Below are 24,604 nucleotides of genomic sequence, written 5' to 3' on the forward strand. Positions count from 1 at the left end.
TTCTCAGAGGTCTCTGATTAAAACATTGGTAAACCAGGATCAGAGCAAACAAAAGCATAAGTCACATTCTATTTTAAATTATTGCTGCAAGTTAACCTGACTATATAGCTGTAGCATCAGGATAACCAATTACACAGAAGATCTCATCATATTAGCCTAAAATGTATCCAGTAACTTAGTCTTTACTTGCTTTTCTCCCCCTTATTTCTAGGTTTGTGGTTGACATTTGTGTGCAGTTCTACAAATGGTTGAATGACTACTTAAGCAGTTATTTCACGTATAAGCTATGTGTGTGAAACTATTTGTTGCACTCAGCTGACAATCATATGAATGCCCTTTGCTATAAGGATCACCATACTTGATTAGAAACACAACCAATGGCCTGTGAAACAATGCGAATGGCCTTAGCTCAGATGCAAATCGTGGTGACCCAGCTGCTGCTCTTCCTTAACTCAGAGAATTAAAATAGATTGACAATTATAACTTAGACCTTCTAGTCCATTTGTTTTTCACCCAGGAGATCAAAGAGGTAGCTATCCCTTCAGTTTCTCTACACAAATGACAGACTACATAAGTAACAGTTAGCTAGTTTCCAATGGTCAATTAACATGTTCAAATTAATTTCAGATTTTTAAGCCAATCAATTGTCACTTAAAAGTCCTTATTTTAATCTAAATGAGAATAGCAAATTTGAAGATGACACCAAAATTGGTGGTGTAGTGGATAGTGGAGGGGGTTACCTTAGAGTCCAACAGGACCTCAAACGGATGGGCTAAGGAGTCGCAGATGGAATTTAATCTGGATAAATATGAGGCGCTATATTTTGGTAGGTCAAATCAGGACAGGTCCGATATGCTAAATGGTAAGGACATGGAGTGTTGCCGAACAAAGAGACCTTCGAGAGTAGGCTCTCAGTTCTTTGAAACTGGAGTCACAGGTAGGCTGGGAAGACAAGGCAGCATTTGGTATACTTGCCTTTATTGGTCAATGTGGATATATGAATAGGAAGAATTTAAGAGGAATATGGGCCAAATGCTGGCAAATGGGATGAGATCAATTTTGGATAGCTGGTCAGCATGGATGAGTGGACGGAAGAGTATGTTTTCATGCTGTAGTCTTTCGCAGTATAATTAAATTTCAAATAACTAAATATTAAGCAGAAAACATGAACGTGATTGAATGGGGGAAAAAACATTGTCAAAATTCAATCAATACAGCTTGAGCTCTGTAAATTCATATGAAGACACAAAAGTAAATGTTAAGAGACCCAATTGAGTGAGCTCCTTCTACAGAATGGACAGCTTATCCAATTGTAGGCTCCATCTATCTCTGAAAGAATGTTTTTTGGATTAGCGGTCACCTATCTGAAATTTGATCCTTGCTTCCCGACTATTAAGACTTGGTTGCTGACATTCACAATTAAAGTGTCACTAACCTGCATCCCATCTTCCTGAATACATGAATGTAGACACTTATTGTTCAAATTTTACTTCCTAATTCTGAAGCAAATCCCAATGTCATCTTTTCGAAATTTAGTACTGTTGAGACTACTAGAAACAAATATTCTCTCTTGGCCACTTAACTAGAATTTGGAAAGTTTTCAATTTTCATGAAATCTTGATTTCCATTCCTCATTCCAATCTTGATTTCTCTATTTCACTTTCTATTTTGGACTGGGGAGGACGGAGAATGTATCCATTCAAGTCCGTCAGTTTAATTTCTTTCACTTTCTGTTGTTTCTGCACAATTGCTAGTGTTGATGAAAACAAAGCGTACACGAAAAGCACTTTGAGCAGAATTAATCCACTTCGCTGATCTGAACTTCAATTTATGCATCACCTTATTTGCTGGGTTCAAGAAAATGCTTTCTTTTGTGATCCTGCTCTTAACATTGCACATTCCACAACTGTGAGCACAGAACTGTGTGCATTAGTTTCTCACAAATAAGACCAAGAACTGTTGATGCTGAAGGTCTGAAACATTGAGAAATCACTGAGGAATATCAGCTGGTCTTGCGTTTCCCCCACAGATGCTGCTGGACCTGTGTTACTTCAGCAATTTTTAGTTTTGCATTAGTTTCAGTTGTTTGTGCCCAGCAGGTGAAAGAAAAATCATTCAGGAGGACGACCTTTAGGGAAGCCAGCTCACCCCATAGCCTTTCAAATAGAATGCCTGAGGTTTGACTACTTGTTTTGGGCTGAGTTGGGTATTTAATCCAGTTATCGGAGAGATCTTGCAAACAGCTTTGCTGATAAGTCATCTTTTGAGGAATGAGTAATTTTATGGGCATGGAATGAAGACAGACCTAAACTCAATTTATGAACTCCCAATTTTCAAAGAGCCAGCCAATGTAACGGTCTAGGTTAATGTGTAAAGATTGGCCACCGGGGAAAAGCATCACAAGACTTCTGGGCACACAAAAAGATAACCCCAGCATAAATCAAGGTCTTCATTCAGTAAAGAAAGATAAAAAACTATGTTGCTTAGGTTAAAACAAAAACAAAATATAAAGAAAAACTCAGCAGTTCTAGCATTTTCAGTTCGTTTAAATTTCCAGTCTTAGATTTTGGTTTTACTCAAGCGGAAGTGGTTCAAAGGTACTCCAGAATAGATTGTTAAATTTTCCTAATAAATGCTACTGGAATCTGTAACATAGATTGACCAGAAAATCCTGAAATCATTGCCAGCACAAATAATATACCCAAAAGCTTTTACTTATAATTTCAAACTAATTAGAACTCAGTGTTCCAAATGCATTGTTGGAAAAGCTTCTTTTACACTTAGTTCCATTGTGAGGGGACTTCCAAGCTACTTTGTGAAACAGAAATTGATGGGATAGTGAAATCACCTGTTCTGGCAGGAATAAGACGGAGCCTGCTGGATTAAGCTTCTCACAGTCCCACACAAGCAAAAAGCATTATTTCTCTCATTACTTTCCTCTGGCAATAAAAACCAAACTGAGCTGGCTAGGATTGGTGTAGCCACATCTCCTACATTGACCAGTGGCCCATTTCAGCTAGTGCAGACACATAAACTTGGGGAAAGAAAATAATCTGGCTCATTAGTATTGCCTCTTACATCAGTGAAAGCCTGTTGATATTTCCAATGTAGACAACACAGGTGAAGGATCACTATTTCAATATGCACTGGATCAATTAAGTTGGAAATGTGAATCATACCTTCAGAATGGTACATGAGAGAAGTGGTTGAGATGAAAAATCTAAATTAGCAAATTAAAAACTAAAACATTTTTGTATTTAAAAGAAGAAACTGACAATATTCCTCAATTTTCAAGGAATAGTTAAAAACATAAGCCTTGCTCCTTTAGTAATATGACTCTCGTTGGAATATATCAATAGTGCTGACAACTCCAGATCAGAACGCTACCTTTTAGTTTTCTGTGGTAGTGTTCCAGTTTCTTGTGCAGCTGTGCAATTGTCTGTGCTGATTTCTGGTTCTTCTTCTCAAAGACCTGCTTGATACGGGATGCTTGTTGTTTGTCTGCATTGTTGGCCAGTTTCAAATATTCTGCTACATTATCATCCCGAGCAGTTTGCTCGATTTTTATCTGTTCTGTGATTTTCAAGATCTTCTGGTGAAGGTGTTCTATGGCTGCTTTTGTCTTATGAGGATCTGGCGTTCCATCGGGCACATCAAGGCTAATGTTGGAGTCTGAGCCCCCATGGCTGGTGTTTGCTGGCAAACTGAGTGTACTCACATCTCCCTTTTCAAACTGGAAAATGCAGAGAAAATAAAACTTTATTAATATAAATGATAACAGAAACAATCTTACAAATCACTCCTGTTTTCTCTTGGACGTGCTGATCCCCATGCTGGAGCACAAGTCCCCAGGCATCGGCAGTTAACATAATGACCATAGCATTTCACATGTGAACGCAGTGAGCATTATAGACAAGATTGATACTTGCTAAGTGTCCAATGCATTTTCCCGCACTGAAATGCAACCAGAAGTGGTAACCAGACAGAATTTGCTTCCCTTCCTTTAGCCCAAAATCAGATGCAATGCAAGTGATCTTTGCCAGTTACACAAAATCAATTTACTGGTGCTCCTCAACTTATGAACACTCATATTTACAAATGAGAACTCATTATTATTAATTTTAAGGATCCAACATGTGAAGACTCAGTCATACAAGCAAATAAGTATTTTATTCTGTACTGTATAGTATACAGACTTGTGTAGAAATTAACATTGGAACATACTTAGGAACAGTACCCATGTGTAATCTAGGGACTAACTGTATAGCAAATTGGAAGCCTCTTTTGTACCATGTCCATGTTTCTTTTTCATTTTCACAGTCTAAAACAGGGAGTCATTTGCTAGGAGCCTGTCCACTGACATTACTAATGAACAATTCCATCTCCACTCTGAAAAAGAATTGTGTTTCCTCACGCTTCCCTGCTGCACTGTCTCAAATGTGCAAATTCAGCTCAAATCAAGGATTGGTCCAATGACATTTTTTGTATATATAGTCTAGAATAGTGGGATACAGTTGTTTTCCATCTGTAAATGTTAACTGCTTTTCCAGAAGGTATTTGATAAAGTCCTGCTTAAGAGGTCGTTAGTTGAAGTTGAAACTCATGAAATTTAAAGCAAATTTATTAAACTGGTTATGAAATTTCAAGTAACAGGAAGTAGAGATTCAGAAGAATGGCCAAGTGCTCTAAATAAAAGATCTAACCAGTGGTGTTCCAAAGGGATTGCTGCTGAGACCTCAACCACTCTCTGTATTTATTAACTTGAATGACAACATAGAGGCACACATTTCCAAGTTTGTTGGTGGCATAAAACTAGGTAATGATGTGAATGTTGCATACAAAAGTATAAAATTACAAATTAATATTTCAAATAAATATTCATTGGCAGTTGCAAATGGAATCCAAGGCAAGCAAAATGTAAGGTTATCCACTTTGAACCTAAAAAGTATAGAACGCGGTAAATAGTGAAAAGCAATAAGCATGGAGCTATAAAGAGGCACAGGAGTTCATGTACATAAATCATTGAAATGACAGTTCAAAAATAATCATAAAAGGCTAATGGTGTTCTGGTCTTCATATTCAAATAACTAGGGTGTAAATACTCAATGAACAGACTGCAGCAGAACACAGCCAAATTAGTCTACACCTGTGTTCAGATCTGGGCACCACATCTGAAGACTGACTGCCTTTAGATGATGTGGAGCAATGATACTGAGGCACCAAGGGTTAATATACATCGAGAGATTATACAAGTATACCACTAAAACCATCTGGTATTCATGGTCTTACAAAATGCAAGAGAAACACCCACCCTAAAGTACTTTTCTTGCTCCCAAATGAGTGCTAACCTTAAAGAATTAAATAAGAAAACACAACAAAGTAGCTTTTAGGAACAGAAAAGACTTTTGGTTCAAAAAGTTCTTGCTATTAACGCTTCACTTCAACCTATTACCCTTTTATCAACATAATTCCAGGATTCCTTCCTCCACCTGCAATATCTCTAGCTGCCTAATCCGATCCAGAGGAGCATTGGCATGCCTTACAGTTGGTCTTTGGGACGGATTGAAGGGAACACAAATTCAACAAGTGTTTCCAATAGTGACTGCCTGATAATGGTGTGTAAAAGTTAGACATCAAGATAGGATGTCTCCCTTTCAATTAGCTTATGGACAATCAGAGCCAATGATACCACAAACCAAACCATAGTGGACACTCTAATACATTACGGATGGAAGTCCAAGTTGCAAGAGAGCAAGGTAGGTGCAGCATTCTCTTAAATCTTTACTCGTTTAGTTCGTCTTTGTGTGGACTGAGTCACGCAAAGAAACTAGCAGCTCTGACACTTCCACACAAAATCAGTAAATGGCTGACTAGTTGACATCCAAACTGTTCAAAGATTCATGCCTTGAAGTCAACTAGTTAGGCATTTACTGGTATCATGATGGCAAATGGACAAATCCAAAGCCTCACAATTATAAACCATGCATAATTTCATCTTTGGTATTGGCTCCAGCAGATGTTTGGCACATGCTGTAATTAAAACACATTTATCAAAATTCAGATTAAAATTAGTTGAGATTTTGCCTCAATACCTAAGCTGCACTTCAGTTAGATATGACTTGCATGGCAGTGATTGATCATACAAAGGTCACTTGCTCAGACAAGCGTTTACTGTAAAGTGTCACGAGCAAAATCAATTACGCTTTTCACTGATTAACTGAATAAAATTCTAATAGCTCAGAAGTTAATGCTATTTAAAATTGATAATACCAATAGTGAACAATCAGTCGATTTTATTTAAAAAAAACGAATCAGTATTTTATTGGCACTGAAGTGAATTCTCAAGCACCATGATTAATTTTCAATCAATAGCACTATAATGTACCTGCACTGAGATCAACTGATTCACTTCCATTGAGGTAACAACACAACTGATAAAATATGGTTTTATGAATGCTTTAAAAACATATGTTGCACCTTAACTCTGCTGAAATCCATTGTCTCAATTCTTGAACCATGATAAGAAATATGACTGTATCATAAGAGATCTGTACAAAAACACAAAAAATTCTAAATCTGATGAACAGAAATAAAACTATTGAAACATAGACACAAGAGATCATTCTTTAGCACAAGTGTGTTTCCTGAGACAGTAGGAGCTACTGCAATCCTCAGGCAGTTCCTGCATCGCTCTGAAAATTTAATACCAAAAGGATTACCATACCTTTTGCTGGTTTCCACGAAGTTTCTCTCTCCGCATGATGGGAAAATATCAGTGGTGTTCATACTCAAAAGATCGGCACAGGAGGAAAGATAAACTGGTCAGTGTGGATCAAGGCACAGCAATGCCCATCAATAACACCAAACAACATAGTTGTATTACTGTCTTGAGTGTAGGATCCACCCATTCTATTAAATCAGGGTGGCCCCTTTGTCACATTTAGCTACTCAACTGTAGGTTGTAGATCCTTTCTCAAGTACAGAATCTGAGAAATTAGATAATCAGTACTTACTGTCTGTTGAAAATGCAACGTGAATCTACATTGAAAGCCGTACTCCTTTTACCAAAATAACTGAAATTAGTTCAATTTCCCAATATTCAGGTCACAAGTTTGCAAAATGATTCATATTAAAACACACACAGTGATTGCATCAGAAGTGGTTTCCTTTCCTACTTTGCTGAATTTCAGATGTTTTCAAAATGTGTTACATCATGTAAATTGATAGAGAGACTTAAACTCGGCCCACATAACTTTTGAAATGTGTACTTTCACGAAGTTTCTTATAGTTAGCATGGACAACTTTCTTTTAATGCAAACTTGGAGGCAAGGCTTCAGAAGGCTTACATTATTGTATCACATTACATTTGCACTGTACTGTGATAAGGTATTTTTCATTCTCTTATTGTGATTCTGTGATAGTACACCAAGGATTCATTTGTATCCATTCTCTTTTAGAAATGCTACACCACAAGCAAGCTGATACAATCTTTGTACATTTCTATAGACACTGACTATTTGTGGGACTGTCCTTTACATTTATGATCATATTATAGTCAACTGGGAGTAAAATCAATCAACTTGAACAACATCAAAAGAGGTTAAATTTTCAAAATGTTCAAACAATGTGAATATTTCCAAATATATCCAAGTCCAAGGACAGCTTTCTTTTTATATATTCATGTGATGGTCAGACATCTCCTCCATGTGCTAATAAAGTTAGCCACAATGCCATTAGGAACAGAGTTTGAGGATTTTGTCTCAGAAAAACATCCCATTAAAGTCCACGTTAAGGTGATGTGGAGGGGAATGTGTAGTCGGTGATGTTATCTTTACCACGTGGCCTTGCCTTTCTGGTTAGTAGAGGTCAAGACCTTGGAAGACTGTGTAAAGTGCCAAAGGAGGCTTGATGTGTCGGCATCATTTATACATCCATCAGCAGCTTGGTATGACCATTATTTATCAAACCTGCAGAAGCTAAAAGGGAGTAGCCGGTAGCCCAGGTCTTCAGCAGTTGAAAAGTAACTGACTAGAAGGAAAATATACTTGTCCTTACCAATCTACTTGTACATCTGTCCAAGACAATATTGGTCTGAGAATGATCACTGTATATTCCTTTGGGAGACTAAATCATGCCTTCATAGCAAAGATACCTCCCCACATTGTGTGGTATGACCACTGCAGTGAATGCAATAATTTCAAACAGGTCCAGCAACGCAAGACTAGGAATCCAGGGTCAGCACCAGGCATAGCTAAAAATGAGGTCTTGAGCTGATGAAGTTGAAAGATAGGACTACATGCATGCAAATCAGTGTAATAAGCATATGACAAAGCTAAGTGATCTCACAACTAATGATCAAATCTAAGCCCAAGTTCTCCCAAAGTTGTAAACGATGGTTCACAACTAAACAATTCACTTGCAGAGGAGACTCCACAAACATCCTCATTCTTAATGATGGGAAGCTTAACATATCAGTGCAAAAGAAAGGCTAAAAATTCAAAACAATACTGGAAAATGGAAAACAAAATCAGAGCAAAGATAAAAGTCAGGTTCAATGTTGGAATAATTAACCCATGGATTAATGATGCATTTTGGCCTTTTCAAGAAATGCACAGCATAACAGATCCCAACCTTCACCAATTCAACTCACTCCATGTGACTTCAATTAAGAGTCATAGAGATAAACAGCATGGAAGTAGGCCCTTCGGTCCAACTTGTCCATGTCGACCAGATACCTTAAATTCAGCCAGTTCTATCTGCCAGCATTTGGCCCATATCCCTCTAAACCCTTTCCATTCATATACGCATCCAGATGCCTTTTAAACGTTATAATTGAAACAACCTCCACCGCTTCCTCTGGCAGCTCATGCCATACACATGCACCTTATGCATGAAAAAGTTGCATCAGAGGGTCCCTTTTAAATCTTTTCCCTCTCACCCTAAACCTATGCCCTCTAGTTCTGGACTCCCCCACCCCAGGGAAAAGCCGTTGTCTATTCACCCTATCCATGCCACTCATTATTTTATCAACCTCTATAAGGTCACCCCTGAGTCTCTGACCCTCCAAGGAAAACAGCCCCAGCCTAGTCGGCCTCTTCCCAAAGATTTCCAACATCCACAATGTTTTTCTTCGTTCAGTATTTATGAAACTGCCAATTGAAGGCGCATGACAGAAATGACTGGTTAAATGTCTCCAGCTGCTCAGACTAGTCAGTGATTCCATTCATTGGATAATTATTGTGTTAATGACTCAGTAGCAACAACTGCTAATTATATAATAGAATATAGACAAACAAACGTTAAAGATATTTTGCCCAAGAACTCTATTCTTCCTCTGCCCTACCACTCCTTGGTTTATGAAGGTTCTTGTTCCTTCCTGGATTATCAGTTCAATGCATATTTTTAACACTGATACCTTGCCCAATTGACCACAGGTAGCAAGAATCACTGGATAGAGCTCAGGAATAAAAACTCTTGGATTATTTATCTCTTCCTATCTAAGCTATGAACAAATAAGTTCAATTGTTTCCCTCCGGTCCGTAAATTTACTAAAGGAGCAGAAATAAATGAAATGAAATTACACATCATCACAAAGCTAAACTCATGGACATAAGCCCTTACATCAATATTTTTCCAATAGCTGTGTTTCAATTTCAATTCCATGAGTTGTTGATGAAGCAGTCAAACATTTCCCAATGAGGATTATTTTGACACTGAAGTGGTACATCAGCTTTCTGTGAATTCTGTGTCATAGTGCACACTCAAGCACAAAATAGTGCTGAAACAAACATTTTATAATTATTGCACCAAGCAACAATTCAATACGCTAGTTCATAATTTTAGAGAAGCAAGAGACGGGATATGCTTCACTTGCAACAAGTAAAACATTATTAGAAACTGACTAATAAGAAAAACTTGAATTCTTAGATGAAAAACAATAAATGCTGCAAGCATATCACAGGTCTCAAACAGAAAACAGAAGAGACTGCGCAACCCTTTGTCAGAACAATTTTGGCAGTGGGCCCCATTGGTCAGAATAATTCTACTCCATCATGCTGCTCCTACGTTTATGGTGTTTTATTTATATAATATTTCAGATATACATAACATTTCAGGTTCAAACATTACCAGAACAGAAATGGTCTCAACCGAAAATTTTAGATCATTGAGTGTCAGTGTGGTAATTCCAGCAGTTGTCTGAATCTCAGACTCTTGGCCAATAGTTTTTTGCCTTGGATCTATGTTAAGTTTACCAAAATCAAAAAGCCTTGGAATTCCACACAGATATAAGATAATCACCGTATAATTTGTTTTCTAGTTTTCTGCTGTTTCCTGTATTAAGAAATTTTCTAATGAAAGGTCCTATTGTGAACCGTTCCTTCCCTTCTGCAAAAAAAAACAGATAACCCTGAGAAAATGAAAAATAAAGGGATTCAATGCTAATATGCAGCTTTCCCACACTTCATCTCTGAAAAAAGTTTCATTGTGTAATTATTTTCAGAGTACTGATATTTCTGCAAATTTGAAGTCCGCATATAGATTTTTTTTCTTAAATAATTTTAATTATTTGACAAAATTACAACTTCACTGTTTGGGCTAAAAAGAATAACAGACAAATTCAATGGAGAAGCATTTTTGATGGGTAATCTTAATCCCAACGATGCAAATATCCTCTGACACACACACACGCCTGAATTTCTTTTTGTCTGAACTGCAGAGAAACTGGAGTTAAAGTTTTGTAAACTTGTTTATTAAATTTACATTTTCATTTTACAACCCTAAGGACATAAATGTAAATTAATGAGCATGGTAAACTATCAAGACCATAAATAATAAAAAAACAAGTTGAATTCAGAACTTTTCCTTCCACTGCTCGAAATATTTCTCTTCCAGAGATTTAAAGCTAAAAAAAATTCTAAAATAGAAACTGATGATAATCTTATTTTACCGTATTGCTGTGAAAAGCAAGAGTATTAACTGAATCCAGTTGAAACTGATCTGTGGTTGGCGGCACAACCTCATTCCCCAGCATGGCTAACTGAACCAAGTCACTTTTTTCTTCTTCTGTCTTTCCCCTTTTTTCTACCTCACACTAGCTCTTGAACAGAGTTCTTTGTAGAAATGAGCAGCTCATCACAGGAGGTCTATGAGCTACTGCGTTCCTCCGCACAAGAGCGTTTACACTGTTCTTTAAATGTATCACTTAGCAAGGACTGAAATCAAATAGAACAAGAAGCCCGTTTGAGCTTGATTTATCTACAATCTTCGAGGGTTGCCTTGTAACTTCAAATGATCATGAATTCTAATGTTTCATGCATTTGATTTATTTTGTAAAATATACACGTCACTAAAGGTAACAGTAACAGAGTTTTGTAATGATTAACGCTTGGGGGTTGAACATCTACATCTATCTGAGCTTCCTGTTGCATTCCACTCCCCCACCAACCTTAATGGTTCAGACCGAAAGCATGCAAGTATGGAACATTTCCTTCTCTCTGGGGAGCTGCACTACTTAGACTTCTGTACAGATGGATGCAGAGCCTGCTAACAGAAATAGCTGCAGCACATACTCGAACAGAACAACATAATGATGTGTATGAGGTTTCTGTGTCAAGGCAAAATTTAAATTCAGTCGACTTTGAATTAAAAGGCAAATTACTTGAATGTTCTGGTCAGGTAATTGAACCACCAAAATATAATGTACATATTTGGTTCCTTGTTATTGGTGATAATTATTGATATAGTTATCTTGTATTCTTTGAATAAGTGAAATATTTGAGACAGAAAATTTAATTCCAATGTCAAAAATTTAAACTTGTAAAAAGGTGTTATAACTCAATCAACAAGAATATTTCATTGCTACCAAGGAAGATTTTGTTTGGATATAGACAGCCTTAATCTTTTAATTTGCAGAGGATGCTAGGATGTCACATTAGTCTACGTCTCTGACAATAGAATAGATGTTTTAATATTAATTCTTCGGTTTCAGTAAGTTGGACAAGATTTAAAATCATGCACAAAATTAGCCTTCATCACTGATTTATGAAATCTAAGCAGCTGAGAACAGCATGGTGTATACCAATATCTGTTCTCAAAATGCATTGCATTTTTAAATCCAACTCATTACTGGGTGATAGTCCTGACACCAGGACACCCAACTTCGTAACGTCCTCCAAGCAAATCTTGATATGGCTGCTGTACTTTGTTAACTATCTTTCTGCCAATTTCTTTGGAACTCAAACTTGATTTCAAATATCCATGATTTTAAAGATTAACTAGTCATAGAGTAATAGAATCATACAGCATGGAACCAGGCCCGGCAACCCAACTCATCCATGCCAACCAGCTTTCCTAAACCGAACTAGTCCCATTGCCTGCAATTGGCTTCGATTCCTCTAAGGCTTTCCAATTCACATACCTGTCCAAATGTCCTTTGCACGTTGTAATTGTACACACCTATATCACTTTTTCTGGCAGCTTGTTCCATGTACACCAGCCAGAGAGAAAAAGTTGCCCCTCAGATCCATTTTAGATCCTTCACCTCCCACCTGAAACCTATGCCCTTTAGTTTTGGATTCCCTAACCTGGGGAAAAGACCTTGGCTATTCACTTATTCATGCCCCTCATGATTTCATTAATATCTTTCAGGTTATCCCTCAGCCTCTTAGACTCCAGGTAAAAAGATCCAGCCTATCCAGCCTCTCCTCATGACTTAAACTTTCCAGTTTTTGTAACAACATGGTAAACCTTTATCACCCTTTCCAGTTTAATCACTTCCTTCCTATCGCAGAGCAACCGGAACTCTATGTCGTACTCCAAATGTGACCTTAATGATGTCTTGTACCGCCATAACATGATGTGCTAACTCCAGTACTCAAGACTCTGACTGATGAAGGCAAGCGTGCCAAATGCCTTTGTCACCACCCAGTCTACCTGTGACGCCACTTTCAAGGAAGCACATACCTGCATCCCTAGTCTTTCTATTCCACAACACTTCCTCGAGCCCGACTATTAATGCCTTTTATGTGGAATCCTTTCAAATCTTATAGAAATCTGAGTACAGAAAGCAATAGGTTTTTATCAGAGTTCATGCAGTAATCAGTTCCTCAAAAATACTGAGGAAGTCAGGCAGGAACATAGTCTATAGCCACGTGACTGTTGTTTACTAAGGCATCATTACACAACTGAACCTCAAAACTGCTCTAGATAATCAATGCTATTGCATAATTTTCTCAGAAATGACAAAAAAAATTGACCAGCCTAGTAGAGCCTCTGCCAATTTGACCAGAAACTCAACTGGACACATCGTATAAACACAATAGTTGCAACAAGTCAGAAGATAAGCATACTGCAGAGAGTAAGTCACCTCATGACTCCCCAAAACCTGCCCATCAACTGAAAAGGCACAATTAGAAGTGTAATGGAACATTCCCCATATGTCTAGATGGATGCAATACTGATAAAGCTTGACACCATCCAGGACAAAGCAGCCTGCTTTAAATGGCACCACATCCACAAACATTCACTCTCTCCACCACCAATGCTCAGTACTAGCAGCAGCATGTACTATCTACAATATGCACTGCCAAAATTTACCAAAGATCCTTAAGACAGCACCTTCCAAACTCACAATCACTTCCAACTCAAGGGACAAGGGAACTGATATATGGGAATACCGCTACCTGTAAGTACCCCTCTAAGCCACCCACCATCCTGATTTGGAAATATATCACTGTTCCTTGGTCAAAATCCTGGAATTCCCTCCAGAAGGGCATTGTGAATTAACAGTTGAAAATGCGTTGCTGGTTAAAGCACAGCAGGTCAGGCAGCATCCAAGGAATAGGAAATTCGACGTTTCGGATGAAGGGCTTATGCCCGAAACGTCGAATTTCCTATTCCTTGGATGCTGCCTGACCTGCTGTGCTTTAACCAGCAACGCATTTTCAACTGTGATCTCCAGCATCTGCAGACCTCATTATTTACATTGTGAATTAACCCCCAGCAGGTGGACTGCAGCAATTCAAGGCAGTAGCACGGTGGACGGCATGGTGGCTCAGTGGTTAGCACTGCTGCCTCACAGCGCCTGAGACTCGGGTTCAATTCCCGACTCAGGCGACTGTGTGGAGTTTGCACGTTCTCCCCGTGTCTGTGTGGGTTTCCTCCGGGTGCTCTGGTTTCCTCCCACAGTCCAAAGATGTGCGGGTCAGGTGAATTGGTTATGCTAAATTGCCCGTAGTGTTAGGTAAGGGGTAATGTAGGGGTATGGGTGGGTTGCGCTTCGGTGGGTCGGTGTGGACTTGTTGGGCCGAAGGGCCTGTTTCCACACTGTAAGTCTAATCTAATCTAATCTAGCTCACCACTACCTCAAGGGGAACTGGGTACGAGCAATAAATGGTGGCCAGCTAGCGATGCCACATTTCACAAATGAATTAAAAAAAATAAGTGATGTTATAGTAGCGAAATAAATATTGAATAATCCCAAAAAGGCAGCAACTGAAAGCTCTCGAATTGATCAGAGTTGTGGGCGGCACAGTAGCACACCGGTTAGCACTGGTGCCTCAGTGTCAGGGATCTGGGTTAGATACTCACCCAAGACTGGAATCTATGTGGAATTTGCACGTCCTCCCTGTGTCTGCATAGTTTTCTGCAGGATATTCCAGTTTCCTCCCACAGTCCATGGATGGGAGGTTAGGCAGACTGGCCATGCTAAATTGCCATGGTGTCCAGGGATGTGTGGGCTGGGTGGATTAGCTGCGGTAAAGGGGGAGGGGGACTGCTCTTCGGATAGTCTGTGCATAATCGATGTGCTGAATGGCTTCTATCTGCACTCCAGGGATTATATGATTCTATAATGTCCGTTTAAAGCAAATGCAGGAGAGGAAAACATTTGTAGACAAGAAACTATGAAATCTGAGCAAGCAGAAATTGCGTGACTGCAACTTATCAATGAGCAGCTCCCTACATACATTCACTGCAAGGCAACCCCATCATAAACACAAAGACATTGAAATAATCCATTTATTATTCATGGTTCAGTTGTTTCCTCAACAACTTAGTCCGACTACAAATATAACATTTTTGCCCCAAGGGGACAAGGGTAATGAAACTAATAATGTGCATCTAAGGAATGAAAAAAAAGATTAAACAATACGAAACTATTCAAAAGAGGGAGGGATATGGGAAGCCAACAGATAGATTAGATTTTATAATTGGGAAACAGCCAGAGGTATTGACAAGAAAAGTCAAACATGTCACGGTGTTCTAGAAGTTGCTTCAATTCAAAAGAGTTGAAGGTTATAGATTTTAGAGGAGGAGAATAATCAAATTGATTAACAAAGAAAGTAGGTAAAGCTGAGAGACATTTCTTATTTGGATTTATTACATTTTAAAATTCTAACTGAGCTCCTTGAACAGTGATTATTTATTACATTGAAATTGAATTGAATTGAATTGAATTTATTGTCACGTGTACCGAGGCACAGTGAAAAGCTTCGTCTTGCGAGCAATAGAGACAGATCACATAGTTAAGTATCATAGATAGTGAGTAATACGTAAACAGCGGCAAAAACAAAAACACAAGTACAGCTGAATGCTAAGAGTTTGAGAGTCCATTCAGTATTCTAACAACAGTAGGGTAGAAACTTGCGAAACTGGCTGCTGTATGTGTTCAGGCTTCTGTACCTTCTCGCCAATGTTAGAGGTTGTAGAAAAAACATTGCCAGGGTATGATGGATCTTTGAGAATGCTGGCAGCCTTTCCTTGAGAGCGAGCCTGTTGATGGATTCTATAGATGGCAGGTTGGTCTTTGTGAATGCAGAGTTCACCACTCTCTGTAACCGTCTCCGATCTTGAATGGTACAGTTGCCATATCAGATTGTGATACATCGAGACAGAATTGGGACATTTGAATCAACAAACCCATATCACAGAATGTGGTTGGGAAATTGGGAAAGCCTATTTTAAAAGATACCTTTTCCAGTGTTACGCAATTCGAGTAAGCAGAAGAGACGGCAAATGTTTAAAGTGAGAAGGGACAGATTTCATGCAGAGGGTGGTGCTTGCATGAAATGAGCTGGCTGATGAAGTTGTGGAGGCTAGTACAATTACAACATTTAAAGGCATGTGGATGGGTACATCAATGCAGTCAGAGTCTTAGGGATGTACAGCACAATAACAGACCCTTCGGTCCAGCTTTTCCATGCTAACCAAATATCCCAAATTAATCGAGTCTCATTTTCCAGCACTTGGCCCATATCTCTCTGTAGCCCTCCCATTCACGTATCCATCGAGATGCCTTATAAATGTTGTAACTGTACCAGTCTCCACCGCTTGTTGACAAATGGGACTAGATTAATTTAGGATATCTGGTCAGCGTGGATGAGTTGGACTGAAGGGTCTGTTTCTATGCTGTCAGCTCTATGATTCTAAGTGGTTGCAAGAAAATGCTGTCACTATTAGCAGAGTAGAAACAATTATGCTTTGTGATGGACCAGACCAGAATCCCCGAAGTATATTATGGAGGTAGCCTAGATCCTAACTTTTATATTTTCTTTAAAAGCAAGTGTTTTGGTGCTGTGTTCCAGATATGGTCCACCACTAAGCTTCAATCAAAACACACTTTCTTCTTACAACACAGTTAAAAAACAACAAAAAGGAAGAATTGGCATAACTTTATGAAAATACTGAACAAGATAATATATTATTCAAATACTAATCATCAACTGTTCTAATACAGGTAGCATCCCATATACACATCCTTGGGCAAAATGCAACTCAGCAAAACAGTTATGATCTTACGTGCTGGCTCTCTCCAGTCCAGAAGAAACAATTTTCTCTTTTTGACCTTTAAGAAGTCGTCTCCCGTCTAAGACTTCACTCAAGCAAAGAACTCAAACTTTAGCTCCAGCAGCCAGCTGAAATGATCTCAGTAACTGTAAGCAAAACTAAAAGCTTTCCTGGCTCTGTGAGAGCTCTGACTATGCCAACTTAGGATCAATTTGTCTTATGTAAAAAACACAGCAAAAACTCAAAGTTGTTCACCAATTGCCTGTCACAAGGAGACATTTCCACACCACTGTGATAACTCTCCTCTGCAAGAGAAACAGGACAGAACATTCCTCTTAAAGGCACAGTACTGTCATAAAGCATCTGATGTTCGGATCTTCAAAGTCCAGATGCTTTCTTTTCTCAACACGTAAATCAACTGGATGTGTAAAAATAAATCTATAAATCTGAAATAAAAATTTAAAAAGGGAACACAAGTTCTTCAGAGTCTGTAAGAAAAGTGTTGATTAATGTTACAGGCCAAACCTAAGATTGTAGTTTTTTTTCACAAAAGTGAACTGAACAAATTGATAGTACAATAGTGCAAAGACTGGCAATCTGAAAGCACATCAGAAAATGCTGAAAGTACTTAAGTTTGGCAAGATCTGTGGTGAGAGGAACAGAATTAATACTTTAGGTCAATGAACTTTCATCAGGTTATTTATCAGAAATACCATGCTTTTCTCTTCAGAACTGTAACCAGACCCAATGTTCTCTCCAGCTTCCTCTATTTTAGTTTGGACAATTTAAAAAGTATTTGTTGCCAGTATTCTCAGAGTTGGATATTACTTTGCAATTCATTTTGGTGTATCCACAATATTTGATTTTTGTGCTAATCAACTGAGCAACTGAATACTTCAAAAACATGTTTAATTAGACTATGACAGTTTCCTAATGCCTTTCAATCACTCCATTTATAATTTTTAAACTGTCAATTTCTACCACTGAATATCAGTAAAATGACAAGGTGCCACACTACAGCATCGCTCAATAGTGGCGTAAAACCTGCAATCAGCTAAAATTTAATTAACTAATGTGTTTTAAATCAGTATCATTAAAAGATGACAGCATGATTGTTTAAAACAACCATAGCATGAATGAAAAACAGTTGTTGTATTTTGGTGTAGCTATCACTGAGTTAGTGCTGAGAATATCTATAGCAAAGTTTGAACTATGACAACGGAAAATCACTATTTACTATTGGCATTGATATTGAATGTATTCCTGATTTCAACAGAATTGCAGACTAGACTTGGCAAAAACCAAAACCCTCACACAGTAATTTTTTTAAACACTCGTACAGTAATTTTTTTGAGTGCCTGGAATTCAAGTTGTTTCAAGTTTGGTTTCAAGCACTTTTTTATGAATGTTATGCTACTCGTGACCATGGACATGAAATGTCCTACATTGTTTGCTAGGTTAAATCAAATCCAGCAATGATGAGAGATTTCTTTACAGCATGAGACCACTCCTGCTTCTTTGGAAGAGTTATCCAAATACAGGTTGTTCTACTATAATGCATGTTTCGTTTATGTGAATTCACTATAATATGATTGACAAATTGGGGCATTGTTTTTATCGTGCAAACTTTTAAAGCGTCTATTTGTTATAACGTGATTCCAGTCCCATTAGTTTAATCGGTGATGCTATTACATGATTTTCTTAAAATGCGGGATTGCAGGAGAACAGAACTACTGTGATATAGCAACTGATTGTAGTGTTACTCCTTTGATCTCTCATTAAAGTTCTTTCATTCTTTTTTGCCAATTATCGATCCAATTCCTTTGTGAAAGTTACTACTAAATACACTTCTGCTCGGATTTTGTCAGTCAAGCAAATGTATCTCGCATGGTGGCAAGATTAACTGTTGGAGCTGTACTCATTCAGCTAAGGGAAATGAATTCCATGACATTCCTAATTGGTGCCTCAAATGCTGGACAGACTCTGTGGAGTCAAGTAATGAGTTACATGCTGTCGAATTCCCAACCCCTTACCTGTTTTTATAGTCATGGACCAGCCATTACATTCTTGGCTGGTCCAGTTCAGTTTCAGCTCAATAGTAACTTCCAGAATGTTGATTGGAATGTAGAGGTTTTCAGCTAAGGTAATGCCACTGAATACCTTGAGGGGGTAGTAGACTTTTTTCTTGTTAGAGATGGTCATTGTTTGGCACTTGTGTGGTACAAATGATACTTGCCAACTATCAACCTCACTGTTGTCCCGGTATTGATCCAGATGACCATAAGAATCTTCAGTATCTAGGAATTTGAGAGTGGTGTAGGACGTTGTGCAATCATCAATAAACATCCCATCTTCTAACGTTATAATGGAGGGTAAGTCATTAATAAAGCAGCTGAAAATGTTTCAACCTAAGACACTACTCTGAAGAACTTAAGGGCTCTTGCGGCACAGTGGTAGTGTTCTGATCTCAGAACCAAGAGGACCCGGTTCAAGTATTATTTTTTCAAACATGTGCAATCATATCTCTGTAGAGGGTGATTCAAAAATATGTACCCTGATGAATTCCTGCAAAAATGTCCTGCAATTCAGATGATCAAATCTCAACAAACCCCAACAAACAGAAGCATCTTCCTTTGTGCTAGGTATGACACTAACTGGCAGAGAATCCTTTCCCTGATTCCTATTAACTTGATCTTAACTCAGGCTGCTTAATGTCACACAGTTAAATGCGGCCGTAAAGGGCAGTCACTTTCAACTCTTGACTTGAGTTCTTTGCCCATGTCTAGACCAGGCTGTAATGAGTTCAAGAGCACAATGTACAGTGCCACTTGTAATTACTCAGAAGCAGTCCATGTTGAAATCAAGATCTGGAACATGTCCAGGCTTGGACTGACCAGTGGCAAGTAACATTTGTGCAACATAAACGCCAGACAATGACCATTTCAAAATAAAAGTCGAGTCAATCGAACAACTGCCCCTTTACAGTTACCATCACTGAATCCCCCACTATCGGTATTCTTGGAGTTACCATAGACCAGAAACCCAACTAGACTTGCCACATAAACATAGTGGCTACAAAAGCAGGTCAGAAGCTAGGAATATCGCAGCAAGTAACTCACCTTCTTACTCCCCAAAGCCTCTCCATCATCTATATGACACAAATCAGGAGTGTGATGCAATTCTCCCCACTTGCCTGGAAGAATGCAGCTCAAACAATGTTCAAGAAACTTAACATCACCCAAGACAAAACAGCCTGCTTGATTGGCACCACATCCATAAGCATCCACTTCCTCCAGCACCAACAATCAGCAGCAGCATGTATTATCTACAAGACACACTGCAAAAATTGAGCAAAACTTCTTAAACAATACCTTCCATACCCATAATCACTTCCATCTAGAAGGATAAGGGCAACAAATACATAGGTACACCACCCCTACAAGTGCCTCTCCGAGCTACTCGTCATTCCAACGTGAAAGTATGATACTGTCATCGAGTCAGAACGCTGGCATTCCCTCCCTCAGTCCATTGTGAGTCAACCTTAAGCACGTGAACTGCAGCCGTTCAAGGCAGCAGCTCATCACTACCTTCAGAAGGGCAACTAGGGATGAGCAATAACTGCTGGCCAACTCGCGATACCATGTCCTGTGGATGAACTTAAAAAAAGAAAACAGCCAAGTGATCCTACTAGAATACAACTGAACACAAGTGAATAAGTTTTTAGTATATAAATGCCACTTAATAGCACGATTGATGACATATGCTGGTTTGGTGATGATAAAATGTAGACAGTTGTGATGCTGATTGGCTAGTTTGGGGTAGACCTACTTTATAGAACATAGAACAAAACAGCGCAGAACAGGCCCCTTGGTCCTCGATGTTGCGCAGACCTGTGAACTATTCTCAGCTCGCCCCACTATACTATCCCAAAATTACCCATGTGCTTACCTAAGGATTGTTTAAATCTCCCTAATGTGGCTGAGTTGACTATATTAGCAGGTAGGGCATTCCACGCCCTTACCACACTCTGCGTAAAGAACCTGCCTCTGACATCTGTCTTAAATCTATCACCCCTCAATTTGTAGTTACGCCCCCTTGTACACGCTGACGTCATCATCCTCAAAAAAAGACTTTCACTGTCTACCCTATCTAATCCTCTGATCATCTTGTATGTCTCTATCAAATCCCCTCTTCGCCTTCTTGCCAATGAGAACAGGTTCAAGTCTCTCAGCCTTTCCTCATAAGACCTTCCCTCCAGACCAGGCAACATCCTGGGAAATCTCCTCTGACCTTTTCCAATGCTTCCACATCCTTCCCGAAATATGGGGACCAGAACTGTACACAATATTCCAAGTGTGGCCGCACCAGCGTTTTGTATACTCACAGCATGATATTGTGGCTCCGGAACTCAATCCCTCTACCAATAAAAGCTAACACACCGTATGCCTTCTTATCAGCACTATCCACCTGGGTGACAACTTTCAGGGATCTATGTATATAGATTCCAAGATCCCTCTGCACATGCACACTACCAAGAATTTTGCCATCGACCCAGTACTCTGTCTTCCTGTTATTCTTCACTTCACATTTAGCTGCATTGGACTCCATTTGCCACCCCTCAGCCCAATTCTTCAGTCCCCCTGCAACCTGTAAGGCACGGTGGCACAGTGGTTAGCACTGCTGCCTCACAGCGCCTGTAGACCCGGGTTCAATTCCCGACTCAGGCGACTGACTGTGTGGAGTTTGCACGTTCTCCCCGTGTCTGCGTGGGTTTCCTCCGGGTGCTCCGGTTTCCTCCCACAGTCACAAAGATGTGCGGGTCAGGTGAATTGGCCATGCTAAATTGCCCATAGTGTTAGGTAAGGGGTAATGTAGGGGTATGGGTGGGTTACGCTTCGGCGGGTCGGTGTGGACTTGTTGGGCCGAAGGGCCTGTTTCCACACTGTAAGTCTAATCTAATCTAAAAAAAATCTAATAATCTGTAACATTCTTCCACACTGTCCACTACTCCACCGACTTTTGTGTTGTCTGCAAATTTACTAATCCATCCACCTATGCCTGCGTGTAAGTCATTTATAAAAATGACAAACAGCAGTGGTCCCAAAACAGATCCTTGTGGCACACCACTAGTAACCGGACCCCAGGCTGAATATTTTCCATCAACGACCACTTGCTGCCTTCTTTCAGAAAGCCAGTTTCTTATCCAAACTGCTAAATCACCCTCAATTCCATGCCTCTGCATTTTCTCCATCAGCCTACCATATGGAATCTTATCAAAGGCTTTACTGAAGTCCATGTATACCACGTCAGCTGCTCTACCCACATCTACATGCTTGGCCACCTTCTCAAAAAACTCAATGAGGTTTGTGAGACATGACCTGCCCTTGACGAAACCATGCTGACTATCTGAAACCAAATTGTTGCTTACTAGATGATTATAAATCTTATCTCTTATAATCCTTTCCAAAACCTTTCCTACAACAGAAGTAAGGCTCGCAGGTCTATAATTACCTGGGTCATCTCTAATGCCCTTCTTGAACAAGGGCACAACATTTGCAATCCTCCAGTCTCCTGGTACCAAACCTGTCAACATTAACAACTCAAATATCAAAGCCAAAGGCTCTGCTATATCCTCCCAAGCTTCTCAGAGAATCCTTGGATAAATCCCATCCAGCCCAGGGGACTTGTCTACTTTCACTCCTTCTAGAATTGGTAACATCTGTTCGTAACTAACCTAGTCTAATATCGCATACCTCATTCTTTTCCTTTACAATATTCTTGTTTTCCTGAGTGAAAACCGATGAGAAATGTTTGTTTAGCACCTCTCCGATCTCCACAGGGTCCACACTCAACTTCCCACTTCTGTCTTTGATTGGCCCTATTCGTATCCTAATCATCCTTTTATTCCTCACATACCTATAGAAAGCTGTAGGGTTCCCCTTTATTCTATTTGCTAAAAACTGCTCGTGTCCTTTCTTTGTTCTTCTTAACTCTCTCTTTAAATCCTTCCTAACTGATCTGTAACTCTCCATCACCTAATCTGAACCATCTTGCCTCATCAACAGATAAGCCTCCTTCTTCTTCATAACAAGAGATGCAATTTCTGTTGTAAACCATGGTCCCCTTACCTTATCACTTCCTCCCTGCTTGACAGGGGCATACTTATCAAGGACACGCAATATCTGTTCCTTAAACCAGCACCACATTTCCATTATCTGCATCCCCTGCATTTTGCTACCCCATTCTATGCATCCTAATTCATGCCTAATCGCATTATAATTGCCCTTGCTCCATCGATAACTCTTGACCTGTGGCATGTACCTATCCCTTTCCATCACTAAACTAAACATAACTGAATTATGGTCACTCTCTCCAAAGTGCTCACCTACAACTAAATCAAACAACTGGCCTGGTTCATTACCAAGCGCGAGATCCAGTGTGGCAGCCCCTCTTGTCGGCCCTTCGACATACTGTGTCAGGAAACCCTCCTGTACACATTGGACAAAACTGATCCATCCGACGTACTAGAGTTATGGCATTTCCAGTCAATGTTGGGGAAGTTAAAGTCCCCCATAATGACTACCCTATTCCTTTCACTCCAACCCAGAATAATTTTACTAATCCTCTCTTCCACCTCCCTGGAACTCTGCGGAGGCCTATAAAAAACTCCAAGCAGTGTGACCTCTCCTCTCCTATTTCTAACCTCAGCCCACACTACCTCAGTAGACGAGTCCTCATCAAAAGTTCTCTCAGCCACCGTTATACTATCCTTGACTAACAAGGCCACACCTCCCCTTCTTTTATCACTTTGCCTGCTCTGAATGAAAGATCTAAACCCTGGAACGTGCAACATCCATTCCTCAACCTGCTCTATCCACCTCTCCGAAATGGCCACAACATCAAAGTCTCAGGTACCTATCCATGCTGCAAGCTCACCTACCTTTTTTGGGATACTTCTGGCATTGAAGTAAACACACTTCAAACCACTTTGCTGTCTGCCAGCACATTCCTGTGACCCTGAAATCCTGTCCCTCTCCTTCTTACTGTCATCCTCCTGTGCACTACAACTACACTTTCAGTTTCCCATCCCCCTGCTGAGCTAGTTCAAACGCACCCTAATAGCACCAGTAAATTTCGCATCCAGGATATTAGTACCCCTCTGGTTCAAGTGAAGACTGTCCTGTTTGAACTAGTCCCACATTCCCCAGAATGAGCCCCAATTATCCAAGAATCTGAAACCCTCCCTCCTGCACCATCCTTGCAGTCATGTGTTCAGCTGATATCTCTCCCTATTCCTTGCCTCGCTATCAGGTAGCATGAGTAACAAATCAAAGATAACAACTGTTTGTTCTAGCTCTTAGCTTCCACTCTAGCTCCCTGAAATCCTGCCTTACATCCCTATCCCTCTTTCTACCTACGTTTCTACTTTCATGGACAATGACTTGAGGCTGCCAACCCTCTCTTTTCAGGACCCCAAAGATACGATTCGAGACAGCATGGACCCTGGCACCTGGGAGGCAACACACCAACCGAGAGTCTCGTTCGTTCCAACAAACCTTCTATCTGAGCCTCTAACTATCGAGTCCCCAGCGACTAACACTCTCCTACATTCCCTCCTTCCCTTCTGTGCAATAGGGACAGGCTCTGTGCTAGAGACCTGGGCCCCACTGCATACCCCTGGTAAGTCGTCCCCCTCAACATGTGGACAGGACATATCTGGGCAAATTTCCACCTTGTTGGGTAGATGATAATGTTGCAGCTAAGGCCATGGCTCGCTGAGCACAAATCTTCAGTGCGATGGCCAGAATGTTGTCAAGAT

The 24,604-nt window shown here is 39.7% G+C and overlaps 1 protein-coding gene across 5 annotated transcripts in view; it reads right to left on the reverse strand.

Moving 5' to 3' along the window:
* tmcc2 (transmembrane and coiled-coil domain family 2) overlaps positions 1-24,604 on the reverse strand; it is a 166,459-nt gene that overhangs the window by 16,592 nt on the left and 125,263 nt on the right. For 4 of the 5 annotated variants that reach the window (XM_060845316.1, XM_060845315.1, XM_060845314.1 and 1 more), the window contains exon 4: positions 3,388-3,733. In XM_060845316.1, coding sequence (XP_060701299.1) covers positions 3,388-3,733 — 346 coding nt within the window. Of the gene's footprint in view, positions 1-3,387; positions 3,734-6,724; positions 6,786-24,604 lie in introns of those variants that run through there. The other variant, XM_060845317.1, reaches the window with a different exon arrangement.

Source organism: Hemiscyllium ocellatum, chromosome 26, assembly GCF_020745735.1.
Source record: "Hemiscyllium ocellatum isolate sHemOce1 chromosome 26, sHemOce1.pat.X.cur, whole genome shotgun sequence".
NCBI lineage: Eukaryota > Metazoa > Chordata > Chondrichthyes > Orectolobiformes > Hemiscylliidae > Hemiscyllium > Hemiscyllium ocellatum.